This window comes from Gossypium arboreum, chromosome 9 (genome assembly GCF_025698485.1).
Source record: "Gossypium arboreum isolate Shixiya-1 chromosome 9, ASM2569848v2, whole genome shotgun sequence".
Classification (NCBI taxonomy): Eukaryota; Viridiplantae; Streptophyta; class Magnoliopsida; order Malvales; family Malvaceae; genus Gossypium; species Gossypium arboreum.
In genome coordinates this window covers 85,740,725-85,758,392 of record NC_069078.1, presented here as the reverse complement: position 1 = coordinate 85,758,392, position 17,668 = coordinate 85,740,725, and the positions used below count along the sequence as shown (strand labels likewise).

The window sequence follows — 17,668 nt, the reverse complement described above, 5'->3', positions numbered from 1 at the left end:
AAACTCCATCTATTTTATATTGATTAGGATAATGTGTTTCAATCCTACTAGAATATGGCTTTACAAGCCTATAAATAGACATAGTCTATTCCTCTTATATTTGATTCAAATTTTTCGACATAGTTAATTTTCTTCTCCTCTGCCCGTGGTTTTTTCCCAAAAGGGTTTCCACGTAAAATTTGTGTGCTCTTTATTTTATTTATTTTATTTTATTTTATTTTTCACAAATTGGTATCCGAGCTTCCGGGTTATTCATCTCGATCACGGTAATGGCATATTTGAAGTATGAAATTCTGCTGTTGGATCAGATTTGCGTTGTGGCAAATTAAGATGCAAGCAGTTCTTGCACAGATGGATTTGGAGGATGCCCTGCTAGGGATAGATAAGATGCCTTCGACATTAACAGATGAAGAGAAGAAGCGTAAGGATCGAAAGGGATTAACACAATTACATCTGCATTTGTCCAACAAAATTTTGCAGGATGTGATGAAAGAGAAAACTGCTGCTGCATTATGGAAGAGGCTAGAACAAATATGTATGTCGAAAACTTTTACAAGCAAGTTGCATATGAAGCAGCGTCTTTATGCTCATCGTTTGGAGGAAGGTGCGTCTATACACGAACACTTAACAGTGTTTAAAGAAATTCTCTCAAACTTGGAGGCCATGGAGGTTCAGTATGATAAGGAAGATCTAGGGTTGATTCTACTTTGTTCGTTGCCCCGTCTTATTCAACCTTTAGAGACACGATTTTATATAACCGCAAGTCTCTCATAGTTGATGAGGTTTATGATTCTTTAACCTCGTATGATAAGATGAAGCATCTTATGGTTAAACCCGACTCTCAGGGAGAGGGTCTCATTGTTCGTAGAGACAAGATCGGAATGCTGATGATGATCGTGGTAGGACACAGGAACGGAATCCTCGTGGTAAATCTAAGGGTAGATCGAAGTCTTCAAACAGAGGTAAAACTTGTAACTTCTGCAAGAAGAAAGGGCACATTAAATCTGAGTGCTATAAGCTACAAAATAAGATTAAAATGGAGGCTGCGAATCAAAAGGGAAAACAACCAGAAAATTCCGGTGAAGCTGATGTTGTAGAAGACTACAACGATGGTGAACTTCTAGTTGCTTCTGTCAATGATTCTAAAGTAAGCGAGGAGTGGATACTTGATTCAGGCTGCACCTTTCACATAAGTCCCAATCGGGATTGGTTTACAACTTACGAAACAGTATTTGAAGGTGTTGTTTTGATGGGAAATAATGCTTCGTGTAAAATCGCAGGTGTTGGAACAATTAAAGTTAAGATGTTTGATGGAGTTGTCAGAACACTTAGTGACGTGCGGCATGTTCCAGAATTGAAAAGAAATTTAATTTCGTTGAGTACTCTTGATTCAAAAGGGTACAGATACACAAATGAAAGTGGGGTTTTAAAGATTTCCAAAGGGTCCCTTGTTGTGATGAAAGGGCAGAGAAAGATTACCAAGTTATATATTTTACAGGGTTCTACTATTACTGGTGATGCAGCTATCGCTTCCTCTTCCTTGTCAGATGATGATATTACTAAACTTTGGCATATGCGCCTAGGGCATATGAGTGAGAATGGCATGGCAGAATTAAGCAAAAGAGGACTTATTAATGGGCAAGGAATTTGTAAACTGAATTTCTGTGAGCACTGTGTTTTTGGGAAGCAAAAGAGAGTTTGATTCACTAGAGGAATCCATAACATGAAGGGAACGTTAGAGTATATTCATTCTGATCTGTGGGGGCCATCCAGAGTGTCTTCGAGAGGTGGAGCTAATTATATGCTAACCTTTATTGATGATTTTTCCAGAAAAGTTTGAGCGTTTTTCCTTAAGCAGAAAAGCGATGTGTTTTCCGCATTTAAGTCTTGGAAAATTATGATTGAAAAACAGAAGGGAAAACATATAAAATACCTCCGTACAGACAATGGATTAGATTTTGTTCTGATGAGTTTAATAGATTGTGCGAGTTAGAAGGGATCATGAGACACTTGACAGTTCGTCATACTCCACAGCAAAACGGTGTTGCAGAACGAATGAACAGAACGATCATGAAGAAGGTTCAATGTATGTTGTCAAATGCCAACTTACCGAAGGCATTTTGGGCAGAAGCGGCCTCTACTGCATGTTTTTTGATCAACCGATCTTCATCCGTTGCCATTGAGAAAAAGACTCCACAATAGGTATGGTCTGGTAATCCTGCTAATTATTCTGATTTAAAGATTTTTGGGTGTCCTGCGTATGCTCATGTTGATAATGGAAAATTAGAACCGAAATCTATTAAATGCATTTTTTTTTGTTATAAAGCTGGTGTAAAAGGGTATAAGTTATGGTGTCCTGAAAATAAAAAAGTTGTGATTAGCAGAGATGTTTTTGATGAAACTGCTATGCTACCTAACTTATCTCTTAAAAATCTTCCAATAAAGAAAATCAAAAGCGGTGGAGCATCGTTAATCTGAGTCAACTCCTCAAGCCGAACAAAATTGAGAATAGAGTTGCTTCTTCACCACAATACTCTATCACCAAAAACAGAACTAGAAGAGAAATTAAACCTCTAAAGAAGTATGCCGAGGTTGATCTAGTTGCTTATGCTTTAAATGTGGCTGAAGATATTGATGTGAATCAAGAGCCATCTAATTATTCTGAGGCGGTTAGCTGTGAAGACTCAGAAAAGTGGATGTTTGCTATGCAAGAAGAAATGGAATCACTCCACAAAAACAGAACATGGGACCTTGTGAAACTTCCTAAAGGTAAAAAAGTTATTCGTTGTAAATGGGTGTTTAAAAAGAAAGAAGGGACTTTAGGAGTTGAAGAACCCAGATATAAAGCAAGGCTTGTTGCAAAGGGTTACAGTCAAATTCCAGGAGTAGACTTCACAGATGTGTTCTCTCTAGTTGTTAAGCATAGTTTGATTCGAGCTTTGCTTAGTATTGTGGCCATGCATGATTTGGAGCTTGAGCAGTTAGATGTAAAAACTGCATTTCTGCATGGAGAACTTGAGGAAGATATTTACATGCAACAACCAGAGGGTTTTATAGTCTCAGAAAAAGAGGACTATGTTTGCTTGCTGAGAAAGTCCCTTTACGGTTTGAAACAGTCACCAAGACAGTGGTACAAGAGGTTTGATTCCTTTATGACTTCTCGTGATTTCAAAAGAAGTAGTTTAGACAGTTGTGTTTACTTTAAGAAAAACAGTGATGGTTCTTTTGTGTATCTACTTCTTTATGTTGATGACATGTTAATAGCAGGAAAAGATAAAGGAGAGATAAGAAATGTTAAAGCCCAACTAAGTGAAGAATTTGAGATGAAAGATTTAGGACCAGCAAAGAAGATACTTGGTATGGAGATTCTCAGAGATAGAAAAGCAAGTAAATTGTACCTAAGTCAGAAGGGGTACATTGAGAAAGTTCTTTGCAGGTTCAATATGTAGAGTGCTAAGCCTGTTAGTACTCCTTTAGTAGCCCATTTTAGACTTTCATCGGCCTTGTCTCCTCAATCAGATGATGAGATTGAGTACATGTCACATGTTCCATATTGTAGTGCAGTGGGATCTCTCATGTATGCTATGGTTTGTTCACGTCCAGATTTATCATATGCAGTCAGTGCAGTTAGCAAATATATGGCAAATCCCGGTAAAGAACATTGGAAAGTAGTTCAGTGGATTTTAAGATACTTAGAGGCACTACTGATGTTTGCTTATAGTTTGGAAGAACTAAAGATGGAATTATAGGGTATGTTGATGCTGATTTTGCTGGAGACCTTGATAAAAGAAGATCGCTCACAGGTTACGTCTTTACAATCGGAGGTTGTGCAATTAGTTGGAAAGCCACTTTGCAAACTACAGTCGCTTTGTCTACCATTGAAGCTGAGTACATGGCGATTACTGAGGCTTGTAAAGAAGCTATTTGGTTGAAGGGACTATTTAGTGAACTCAATGAATACCTTCAAATCAGCACAGTATTTTGTGACAGTTAGGGTGCCATCTTTCTTACAAAAGATCAAATGTTTCATGAGAAAACAAAACACATTAATATTCGGTATCATTTTGTGCGTGATATTATTGCTCGTGGTGATATTGTTGTGAGCAAAATTAGTACTCATGAAAATCCTACAGATATTGTAACGCCCCCTAACCCTATACCGTCATCGGAACAGGGTTACGAGACATTACCAGTCAGTACAGTCCAATTTCGGTCATTAATTAAAATAAATATTTACACAAATCCTAGTTTTAAGATGTCGTCCCTTTAATGGGCCCTCGCGGTCCAATATGAACAGTAAATTCAATTCGGGACTAATTTAGAATCACTACGAATTTTTAGTAAATTTCAAAATTCATACTACATACCGTTGCCAACCATAATTTACTCATTTCATGAGTACATCTACAACCTAAATGACTCTCATAAAACATCCTAGGTACATGCCATTACCAATAATTAACACACTTTACCTTAATGAATTCGGGATCGAATCGGGATCTTGATTCAACGTTCTATCTTTACTAAACTGCGCGCGAAACAAACCGTCACTGAGTATGGTATACTCAGTGGTATTTCCATAATCCGAACACTTAATAATATAACAATTAAACTTAAAATCACAATAACAATTATAAGTATTCATTTATTTGTTTTATAGATAAAATTTCAATTACTTACCATATAAATTCTATACAAGTCATATATTCACAATTCACTTGTTTTCACACTTTACTTCTTAACAATATACCATTTTAATTCATTCTAACATCAATCATCATCCATTTGAACTTCACTCATTTCATGAACCTTTTGGTTCATGTTTTCAATCTCATATCTCAATTTCAATTCTCAATTCAATTTCTCATTTCATTCCAATAGCTCAATCAATCAAATTCACTCGACTTATCTTTTCACTTATTTACCCCTATTAACAAGACTCAGACCTTGGCGGATACACGGATCCAACCAAACACACCAATATGGCACCCAAAGGCCTCATCGGATAGTTCGAAGCAATATTTGACACCCAGTGTCTCATCGGCCTAGCCAAGTAAAGTTGGTACCCCAGTACCTCATCGAATCTATCCGAAGAAATATAGTGACACCCAGTGTCTCATCGACTCGAGGTCGAAGAATCCCTGAACACTTCCAATCCTATGGCATGCCAACTATATCCGACTCAGCCCGATACTGTTAATAGGGTATTCAATTCACTTTCAATTTTTTTCAATCAATACACATTTTAATTAATCACATAAATTCGTAATCCAATACAATTCAATTCACTTTTCAATAACAAATATCCAAATATCACAAATCTCATATTTAAAATTTTCAAACAATTTATATTTCAATTCAATTCAAATAATCAATATATATTCAATATCCAATATATATATCTATATATATATACGCCAATTCAATCAATATAAATTCAATAATTTCATCACATACTATATCAATCCATTTCATTTGCAAAACACAATAATTCTTACTTCAAAACACTTAATATACATATTAAGAAATAAATTCAACAATTAAGTATTAGGTTCGGATTATAGAAATACAAACCGTAATTTTCGAGCTAACTCCCGTTGACTTTGTCTTGTCCTTTCTTAGCCGAGATTTCAAATTAAACTTTGAGCCTTGAAACCCAAATTTTCCTTTTCTTTTCTTTCTTTCTTTCTCCCTGTTTCTTCTCTGCTTTCGTTTGCTTTCATTCATTTCTTATGTTTCTTTACTTATTTATATAATATAATATATAATATAATATACTATAATATAATAATAATTTAATATATATATTTTAACACATAAAAAATCTCAGATTTTATGTTTATGCGCCTCACTTAGGACAAATGGCATAATTGCCATTTTGGTCCTCTTCATTTTCTTTTAATCTACAATTCAACTTTCATCCTTTATTCAATTTAGTCATTTTTCCTAATTACTCTTAATTAAACTAAATTTACTTAAGTAAACTCTAATTAACCACTCAATTGACTTCAGTAAATATTTTTAATAAATATTTACGAATCCATTTTCGTAAACGGAGACCGAAAATACACTTTTTCTGTAACGATAAAATTCGGGTCGTTACAATTCTCCCCCCCTTTTGTAATTTCGTCCTCGAAATTTATCTGAGAGAGGTGGGGGTATAAGTACAAAGATCTCGCTGTTCCTCTCGGTTCCCATATTGCTTCTTCAATATTATGACATTACCGCTCGGGCTAGTATCTCAACCGGCTCTTTTTCATACTATAGATTACATCAAATCTCAATATCCTTTGTCAGTATAACATGCAAGAGATTTGATCTCTATAATCTTCTGAGCTTCAAATCATGAAAAATTATCATAAACTTTTTGTAACTTTAGAAGCAAAACCAAGCATTATTTTACCAATTTGACTTTTCTACAACTTCACATAGCCCAACAGAACAAGAACTCAATTTCTTTTTCAACCTGATCTTTAAAATTTTCTTCCAAGGTGGATCTTTTAAGAAATATCATATCACTAATTAAATACTCAATATCCCAACGTTTCAAATCCACATATGATTCTTATCTGTCAAAATTACTTTCAATCTATCTCGAATCACTTCCACTTTTCTTCAATTTCACGAATTAAACAACTCTGCATATTCTTTTTCTCACTGTATTTAATCAAATCCCATGCAGTTTTACATAAATCATTATTCAGAACTTCATACAGTGTTGAAAACTATTATTACGCACCCAGAACTTCTTGTACTTGTTCTATAATCAGAGTATAAACCACGTATCTCAATCAGAAATAATAGAAACCACCATACCATGTAATCTGATAATCTCAGAAACCTAGATTTCAAACAATTATTGAGTAAGAAACTTATTCATACTAGAATAGAATATACAAGCTTCACCATACCTTCGATGATTACTCAAATACCGTCTTTCTTTTTCAAAGATCGAGATAATTCCAATTCAAACCCATAGAAATTATATCCCACTTCCATTCTGATATCCTTTCTAGCTGTAACAGTTCTGAAGATATCTGTATCTGATATAAACATTTATATACAATTTCAAAGTACTACTTTTCTTTCCCAGTCTTCAACACATCTTCCTCAAATCACTGTACATCTTATTCTTCCAAAATGCATAGACATAGTACTACTATAATTTCATGCAAATTCTCCTGTATAAGTTCTGAATCTCTCTGTTCAGCTTTTATTTCTAAATAGCAAACAACCATCATATCCAATCAAATGTTTAATCGTAAATCAGATACTATATCCATTTAATCGATAACTCATTACCACATTTTCGAGCTTCGCAGATCTGCTGTAAAGAAGTCAGTTTAATTTTTTTTTTTATCTTTACCAAAATTGAACCATCTTCAAATGATAACAGTCAGATGTTCATAGCTCATAACACAAAACAAAGCTTTCAACTTGAATATACATACATTCATTGTCTTTTCGGATGATAATTAATTTTCATATCTTGATCTTTTAATGCAAGAACAATAGCTACCACTTCCGAATCAGGTATCAAATAATTCTTCCCATGTGATTCTAACATTTCGTAACATAAACCATTACTTCATTTTTTTTATTTTTATTTTTATTTTTTTGCATCAAAACACTGCTATCCCTGTAAACCACAAGTTTCTTTATCGGATTTCAGACTGAACCAGAACTAGTGCTTCAGTTAACTGAGCTTTCAACTAATCAGAACCTTGCTAACGTCTATCAGATCATTCCAATTTCACATCTTTCTATAATAACCGACTAGTTTTAGAAAACCTCTGATTTCAAATATATTTTTCACTATCATTTCAGTTACAAAATCTATAGCACATTCAACTTCTTCAATCAATGATGAGTTCGGGTAACTCTTCCGAAACACATTAGAATTCTCTTGCACTATTGCCACTTGATTTAAACCTTAACTTAAATATTTTAATATTCAATACATAAACAAGGTAAATACCATGACCCCTTTCCAAGCATATATCTATGTTGGCATGTTCAATATTACAATAAACAATTAGCTCAATCTTCTCGATTCAACAAAACATTTCATCATCTTGATCTTGCAACATATTATACTTCGCTTATAATTTACCACCATATCATGCGAATTAACCATTCCATTATTGAGATTATATCAAGCAGTAAGAACATCAAATCGTTCGAAAACAAGAGTATCATTATCAAACAGTCCTGCAGATCTTATCACCCATAAATACTAATCTGAAAAATTTAATGCTTCAACCCAAAATTTCAGCAAACCCAACAGCAAATCTTTAATAGATCTTGAACTTATGTAATCATAGGAATAGTCAAACCAAGATCAATTTAAAATAATCATATTAGTGTCGATAAAAAAGAAAGTACCTGTAATGACATCCGGTAGAGATAAATCTTCTCAAATATAATTAACATATACCCTGGCTGATGTTCATTCTCCAGATTTTACAGTGAAGTCATTTGTCACACTTCGGCTTTCACTCGTATTTTTGAGATTACAGGGTAACCTACCTCTATTAACTACATTACTCGGTCTTGAACTCTGAATAATATTTTTTTTTTTCAATTCTTCAAGCAATCACTAAGATAATAATCAGAAGAATCATGTCTAACACATATTCCATTCCTTATTCTATATTCTTCAGCTTCTGTCTTCATTTAAACCATCTTCAAACCATTTGTATCATACAGTTTCTATCGGAATATACCTCCGATATATTTATTTAATCAAACAAATTCCCTTCATACACATTTGCGTTATATGGTCTGTTTAAGCTTCAAGAATTCATGACGTTTCGATCAAGAAATCTCGATCGATATATATATATTTCTTTCGAACTCATCTCGAAAACTTTCAAATAACCCTTTCTGAATCACAACATAATCAATGTTTTCTACCACTGGTAAGCTGAATCTTTTAACAGAAATATCATACCCTTCTAACATTTAATCGGTGATCAGAATAATTCATTTACAATCCCGATAATATTCTCTAACCAGGTTTCAGTTTCTTTCAAGATCATTCTCAACTGTAATTCTCAATTCATCCACACCATATATATACATGTCCAGATCATTAACAGCAGATAACTTACCCGTTCAGACAAGCTCTATACCTTGAAGCACTTCGGGAACCGATTGAGAAACAGGAGGGGTAGATATCATAACAAATACAATTTCTTCTATTCACTGAAAAATATCAGTTATAATTCTAAATAATTATGTATCATTTTTTTTATTTCATCAGTCATCATTCAGTAATTAATTACCCATTGAGTTTATACCCAGTGTTGTTGATTCGGTTTTCATCTAATTCACGAGACTATTCGTCTCAAGACACATTTCATAATCAATACCATCGATATTTTTGTCTAACATTTTCACTATAAAACAATTACCAAACAAATATATCAAGATCGGATCCCGACTCAATTTCGACTCAATTATGGCATGTACCCTAGACTCAATTCGAGTTCGATTTAGTCCGAGAATCGGCTAAACCGAATAGCTCGATACCACTAAATGTAACGCCCCCTAACCCTATACCGTCATCGGAACAGGGTTACGAGACATTACCAGTCAGTACAGTCCAATTTCGGTCATTAATTAAAATAAATATTTACACACATCCTAGTTTTAAGATGTCGTCCCTTTAATGGGCCCTCGCGGTCCAATATGAACAGTAAATTCAATTCAGGACTAATTTAGAATCACTACGAATTTTTAGTAAATTTCAAAATTCATACTACATACCGTTGCCAACCATAATTTACTCATTTCATGAGTACATCTACAACCTAAATGACTCTCATAAAACATCCTAGGTACATGCCATTACCAATAATTAACACACTTTACCTTAATGAATTCGGGATCGAACGGGATCTTGATTCAACGTTCTATCTTTACTAAACTGCATGCGAAACAAACCGTCTGACATTGAGTATGGTATACTCAAGTGGTATTTCCATAATCCGAACACTTAATAATATAACAATTAAACTTAAAATCACAATAACAATTATAAGTATTCATTTATTTGTTTTATAGATAAAATTTCAATTACTTACCATATAAATTCTATACAAGTCATATATTCACAATTCACTTGTTTTCACACTTTACTTCTTAACAATATACCATTTTAATTCATTCTAACATCAATCATCATCCATTTGAACTTCACTCATTTCATGAACCTTTTGGTTCATGTTTTCAATCTCATATCTCAATTTCAATTCTCAATTCAATTTCTCATTTCATTCCAATAGCTCAATCAATCAAATTCACTCGACTTATCTTTTCACTTATTTACCCTATTAACAAGACTCGGACCTTGGCGGATACACGGATCCAACCAAACACACCAATATGGCACCCAAGTGCCTCATCGGATAGTTGAAGCAATATTTGACACCCGGTGTCTCATCGGCCTAGCCAAGTAAAGTTGGTACCAGACCTCATCGAATCTATCCGAAGAAATATAGTGACACCCAGTGTCTCATCGACTCGAGGTCGAAGAATCCTGAACACTTCCAATCCTATGGCATGCCACTATATCCGACTCGGCCCGACATCATTAATAGGGTATTCAATTCACTTTCAATTTTTTCAATCAATACACATTTTAATTAATCACATAAATTGTAATCCAATACAATTCAATTCACTTTTCAATAACAAATATCCAAATATCACAAATCTCATATTTAAAATTTTCAAACAATTTATATTTCAATTCAATTCAAATAATCAATATATATTCAATATTCAATATATATATCTATATATATATACGCGTAATTCAATCAATATAAATTCAATAATTTCATCACATACTATATCAATCCATTTCATTTGCAAAACACAATAATTCTTACTTCAAAACACTTAATATACATATTAAGAAATAAATTCAACAATTAAGTATTAGGTTCGGATTATAGAAATACAAACCGTAATTTTCGAGCTAACTCCCGTTGACTTTGTCTTGTCCTTTCTTAGCCGAGATTTCAAATTAAACTTTGAGCCTTGAAACCCAAATTTTCCTTTTCCTTTTTCTTTCTTTCTTTCTCCCCTGTTTCTTCTCTGTTTCGTTTGCTTTCATTCTGTTTCTTATGTTTCTTTACTTATTTATATAATATAATATATAATATAATATACTATAATATAATAATAATTTAATATATATATTTTAACACATAAAAAAATCTCAGATTTTTATGTTTATGCCGCCTCACTTAGGACAAATGGCATAATTGCCATTTTGGTCCTCTTCATTTTCTTTTAATCTACAATTCAACTTTCATCCTTTATTCAATTTAGTCATTTTTCCTAATTACTCTTAATTAAACTAAATTTACTTAATTAAACTCTAATTAACCACTCAATTGACTTCGTAAATATTTTTAATAAATATTTACGAATCCATTTTTCAGAAACGGAGACCCGAAAATACACTTTTTCTGTAACGATAAAATTCGGGTCGTTACAGATATGATGACTAAGTCACTTCCTATAACCAAGATTGAGCATTGCTTAGACTTGGTTGGTGTTCATTATTGAAGTTAAACCCTTAAGGGGTTTTATGGAAGAGGTGGAGAACTTGTTTATTAAAAGTTCGTGATGAAGAACTTGTTCATTGAGAATTTGTGTCAAGGTGGAGATTGTTAGAATTAAGTGACCCAAATTCTTATTTAAATAAAATACGATGGAAAACAAAATAAAAATAAAATCCATATAGAACTAAACTTCTTTTATTTTATTTTAGAATAAGGTTTTTAAACCTTATTAAACTCCATCTATTTTATATTGATTAGGATAATGTGTTTCAATCCTACTAGAATATGGCTTTGCAAGCCTATAAATAGACATAGTCTATTCCTCTTGTATTTGATTCAAATTTTTCGACATAGTGAATTTTCTTCTCCTCTGCGTGGTTTTTTCCGAAAGGGTTTCACGTAAAATTTGTGTGTTCTTTATTTTATTTATTTTATTTTCACAACATCATTATTTTATTCATTAATATATTAATAAATATGCCATTAATTTCTGTATTATATGTAAAATTTATATTTAATTCGATACTCTAATTTAGTTTTTATTAAAATTTATAAGTCTGAGATAATATTTAAAAGAAATTCTCGTTATTGAGTTAAAATTTAATTTTCAAAACATTAAATATATAAAATTAAAATAATCTAATTTAAAAATAAAAATTAAATATACAACTTAAACATTAATCTAACGAAAACCCAGAGGTTTGTCTTTCAAGACTAATTTAATGTCCTCTTCCCTATTCCATTAGAGGTTATTAAAACATGGGTTCCCTAATCGAACAATTTGATAGAAAGAAGGGTAAATTACATTAAATGCTATTAACTTATTAGTAAATTCCATTTAAGTCATTGAACTATTTGGATATTTTTATTTAAATTATTGAACTATTAAATTTTTTTTCAAGAAAATCCTACTAGTGAGTCTCAAGTGACGATTTGAAATCGGTACACTGAATAATACCCTATCAATAAGTAGAAAAATATATCTTAAATCCAATTTGATTTGGCGGTTAGTGTTGGAGATCGGAAAAGAAAGTTGTTTGGATTTTAGTTTGTAAATTCATGACTTTTAAAGTTGTATTATGAAAAGAAAATTGAACTATAGAAGAGAAGGAGAATGTGAGTTTTCGATTGGTGCAGACGTTGCAAATAGAAAATGTTATACAATAACAAATTTAACGTTCTAATTACTTAAATGAAAACTTTCACATAATTCAATGACTATTTTGTAACTTTTTAAAGTTAAGTGATCAAAATATAAACTTATTAATAATTTAGTGACATTGAGTGAAATTTACCCTAAAAACAAACCAAATTCGATGCATTTCACATTCTCACCATCCACACACACCACTAGATTTTAGTCAATTTACGTAATCATGATGATCATAAAGATCTCAAACTCACCTAATGAATGGTCCATGAAACAACTTGTACACCTTTATTGAAACATAAAATAAAACCATACCATAAAATCATACCCCCCCAATTAAAAATATCCAACAATAATGGGTGACCACAAAACGCGTTTTTAGTTGTTCGTTTGAACACATTGCACTATCCTTCACCACACATTCCCCATAGCCACATGCTACTACTGTTTCATTGACCCTACTCTTTGCCTTGTTGTATTCACTAAATTTCTTGTTTTTGATTACACAAAATCTCCCATACCTTATCTTCAGTTTCCTGGATTCTCCTCCAATCACTTGCGTCTCTCTTGTATCCTGTTTTGATTCTAAGCTTTGTTTGCTTACTTGTGTGTCTGTTCATCACATCATCTACATTTCCCTCCACTGTTTCTCTCTTCTATATTTTCCCAAGATTATTTTCTCTTTCCGTTTTTTCCTCCCTATTTTTTTTTCTCGGGAGACTTTTTTTTAGGTATACCCAGATCTTGTTTAGTTCCAAGCTTTAGGTTGTCATCGTTTTCTCGAGGTTTTAAACTATGGGCTCTTGAATTTGTGAAACAAAGGGAGATATATTGGTTAAAAACTAGTAGCAGTGTATTGAATCAAGTTTTACAAAAAAAGAAGTTAAAAAGAAAGATGAAAATCCAGTGTGATGTTTGTGAGAGAGCTCCAGCAACAGTGATATGTTGTGCAGATGAGGCTGCACTTTGTGCTAAATGTGATATTGAAGTTCATGCAGCTAACAAGCTTGCTAGCAAACACCAAAGGCTTCTCCTTCAATGCCTTTCTAACAAGCTTCCTCCTTGTGATATATGCCAGGTACCTCCCCTTTTAAACCTTCACTTTTCTGGTTTAGTTTATGTAATTTCCTTACAATTGTATAGATCTTATTGGCTATTTTCTTTAATGTTGTTTTTTCATGGTTTGTGTCCTATAATCTTATTGATCTAACTGAGTTGTCTATTTACATGTCATGCAATTGATCTGCTTTGTTTACATATTGACAATATTTTATCATCAATTGGCTTATATCATGTAATCTTATAATCACTGGTTTTGAAGAAGTTTTTAAAAGAAAAGATCATATTAGTACGAGATATATATGTATTCAACACTATATTAGGCATGATCCTTAAAAGTATATGAAAAATACTTAAAAAAACTAAATATATTCGTATCAAATACATATTCATAGCACTTGAGTGAAATTAACTTAGGAATGGAAAGGCAATTAATTAACAAGTGTCTTGCTTGAGTTCATTTGGCCAAATTTGGTCCCAAGCTTAAACATTTTCTCATAAAGATTTTAACATATTCTCTTATACATGTATATGATGTACAGGAAAAAGCAGCTTTCATCTTTTGTGTTGAAGACAGAGCTCTTTTCTGCCGGGATTGTGACGAACCGATCCATCCAGCCGGCAGCCTTGCTGCAAACCATCAAAGGTTCCTCGCCACTGGAATCCGAGTTGCCTTAAGTTCGAGTTGCAATAAAAACACTGAAAACAATGTGTTGGAGCCACCCAACAAGAGTGCACCTCAGACTTCAATGAAAATGCCTGCACATCAACAACATTCGAGCTTTTCATCTCCATGGGCTGTTGATGATCTGTTAGAACTTTCAGATATTCAATCTCTAAACAAGGTGAGAAACATAAATGAATGATTCAAAGATGTACTCAAGTTAGATATATATCCGTACCTAACAATCATACCATGTCCGATTCTCTGGTTGCAGAAAGAGCACTCTGAGCTTGGAGAGCTTGAATGGCTAGCAGACATCGGTCTTTTTGGTGATCAATTGCCACAGGAGGCTTTAGCAGCAGCTGAAGTTCCTCAACTTCCGATATCGCAATCAAGCAGTACAAACTTATACCGACCCACCAAATATTCCATGGCTCTTAAGAAGCCTAGAATCGAAACCCCGGATGAAGATGACGAGTTCTTCACGGTCCCTGATCTAGGTTGAGTTGGATAACGAGACTCGTGTGTCAGTAGTTCGACCAAACTATAGTGTTTCATATGTTTACACTTATGCACGTACTCATTTTATCACGCTTTAATATGTTGCCTTTGTTTTTAAGTATCCGACATATATTCAAACATTGATATGTTGATATAATCTTTTATATACTTTTCAAATACTAAAAACCTATAAAAAGAAGTATTGCGTTAACCCATTTTCGACCTTCACACTAGTTTCGCATGTCCCGATTATAAAATTTTTGTAATAACTGATAGAAAGTAGATTGAAAGGAACAAAGATGGAGTTCTCTGCCTAACTTTAAAAAACCAGTTCACTATCTTTCTACCCGATGTTAAGGGTACCTTTGTTTATCATCTTCTTCTAATATTAATTATTTATATACCTTATCCCCACGCTTACGCCATTCAATTCCTCAAACCCGGTTTTCCTCCAAAGACAAGACATGGACTCCCATATCTGGTTTTCACCATCATCTTCAACCTCCATTGTTTTAGCAATGGTTTTAGCTTTAACTCTCACATTTGTTCATTCACTAACATTGAGATCAGATACGGAAGCTCTTCAAGCACTTAGGCGTTCCATTGATCCCAACATGATTCCACCATCATCATATATCAGTTCATGGGATTTCTCAGCTGATCCATGTGATAGTACTGGTGCTAAATTTCTGGGGATTTTGTGTTCAAACCCTGGGGATAATTCAACAAACCGGATCATATCGATCGAGCTCGATAGTGCTGGATATGATGGTTTTTTGACACACAATATAGGAAACCTTACTGAGTTAACCTCGCTTGATCTTAGCAGGAACCAGTTTAGAGGGCCATTACCAGATACCTTAAAGAATCTCAAGAAACTAATCCAGATTTCTCTTTCAGGGAATTTCTTCACAGGTGGCATTGCTGGATGGATCAATGGATTGAGGAACGTTGAATCGATTGACTTATCGGAAAACCTCCTTTCTGGTCCGATACCACCGAGGATTTCCGAGTTAAGAAGGTTAACACACATAAGCTTCTCCAACAATGAATTCTCAGGGAGAATTCCCGACATTAATGGCTTATGGAAATTGCAGACATTAGACCTTGGATCCAACATGTTTGTTGGAAACTTACCAAAGCTTCCTACAAAACTAAGATCATTAACATTGTCGCATAATCAACTTTCAGGACATATTACATCGTTGGGGTCACTTAAAGAGTTAAGATACATTGATTTAAGTGATAACAAGTTTACAGGTTCTATTACTAGATCGATTCTGTCATTGCCCGAGTTGAATCAACTCAATGTTTCCTTCAATCAACTGGCTTCCATCGAGGTGAACACTCATCTCGGGAGCGGTTCGCCGCTCCAAGTGTTGAATGCACAAAGGAATCGTTTGCAAGGTCATTTGCCGGTGAGTTTGGTGAACTTTGAGAACTTGCAGGAGATCAATTTAGCATACAATGGATTGACGGGTCGGGTACCTGTGGCGTACGGCCAGCGATTGGGGAGACCGTGGAAAAGCTTGTTTTTGGATGATAACTTCTTGTCGGGTCGGATTCCACGGCAGTTCAATAGTAGTGCCCTCAGGATAAGCGGTAGCCTTGCGAATAATTGCTTGAGTTGCCCGGTGACGATCCCGATTTGCGGCGGTGGGCAGAGACCGGCTTCAGCTTGCATTGGTGAGATTGGTAACCACTGATTAAAACGGTGATCGAAGGATTTGAAATAAATTGGGCAAAAAGAACGTAAATTTTATTTCGATCTCTTTAGTTTTAGATCTTACAATTTGTTTACACTGCAATCATTCAAAGAAAAAAAAAACTATTGTTGAACTTTATCAGTCAATAAAATTCGTTTTTTTAAATGAAATGATAAACATGAAAATCACTTGAAATTAATAATAGGATCATCCAAGAATGTCAGAAATGTACTTTGCAGTGCCAGAATTATGTTTGTCTGTGCTTCATGGTACATAGACAGTTAAACTTACATGCACTCGCATTGTTTCAGAAAAATACATTTCTAAAAAAAATTTATTTAATCCCTTTTAATTTTGAAAATTTTAAAATTGAATAACTAAATAGATTTAATTTTAATTTTTGTTAATTTTATATCAATTGGTATATTAATAAATTTAATTATTTAATTTATAAATTTTATTAATTTGATCGTGATTTAATAAATTTAACCCACAATATTTTTGTAAATTAAAATTAATTTTGTTAGATTTTTAGAATTAAGACTAAATTAACAAAATAAGTAAATATAGAGAGCTAAATTTATTATTACACTAACTAAAATTATGCACAACTAATAAAAATATTAATATCGTGATTAATTATAATTATTTTTATTTTCAAAATTAAGAAAGGGACTGGAGAGAATATTTTGTTTCCCACATAAAAGTAAATTTATTTTAAGGGAGAAGTTGAATGTAGTTTTACCAATTTTAAATGTTTTAGTGTAAAAAAATATGTTGCGGATATAACAACAGTTGAAATGACATAAAAAAAAAAAAATCAAACTTTAGATTTTGAGATGCGGTGATGGTAATGCCGTAATGTATCAAATATTTGCATTTGTTTTTGTAACATTTGAATAAAATTTCATCAAACCTATTTTAAAATCAAAATTCGTTTATCAAAATACGCATAATGTTCAGATTTACTTCGATGTTCAGTTTAAACTTTAAATGATGAAAGAACAAG

The 17,668-nt window shown here is 33.1% G+C and overlaps 2 protein-coding genes across 2 annotated transcripts; both read left to right on the top strand.

The window, feature by feature from the left end:
• The first annotated feature begins 13,066 nt into the window (after positions 1 to 13,066).
• Positions 13,067 to 15,152, top strand: LOC108456820 (B-box zinc finger protein 24-like). The gene is made up of 3 exons (XM_017755509.2): positions 13,067 to 13,807; positions 14,331 to 14,633; positions 14,727 to 15,152. Exons 1-3 carry the CDS (start codon positions 13,625 to 13,627, stop codon positions 14,955 to 14,957), a joined length of 717 nt encoding a protein of 238 aa, XP_017610998.1. The 5' UTR covers positions 13,067 to 13,624; the 3' UTR covers positions 14,958 to 15,152.
• A 265-nt stretch (positions 15,153 to 15,417) lies between these two features.
• On the top strand, positions 15,418 to 16,659 carry LOC108456818 (receptor-like protein kinase HSL1). The gene has a single exon (XM_017755506.2). The coding sequence runs from the start codon at positions 15,418 to 15,420 to the stop codon at positions 16,657 to 16,659; it is 1,242 nt and encodes a 413-aa protein (XP_017610995.1).
• Positions 16,660 to 17,668: the final 1,009 nt, after the last annotated feature.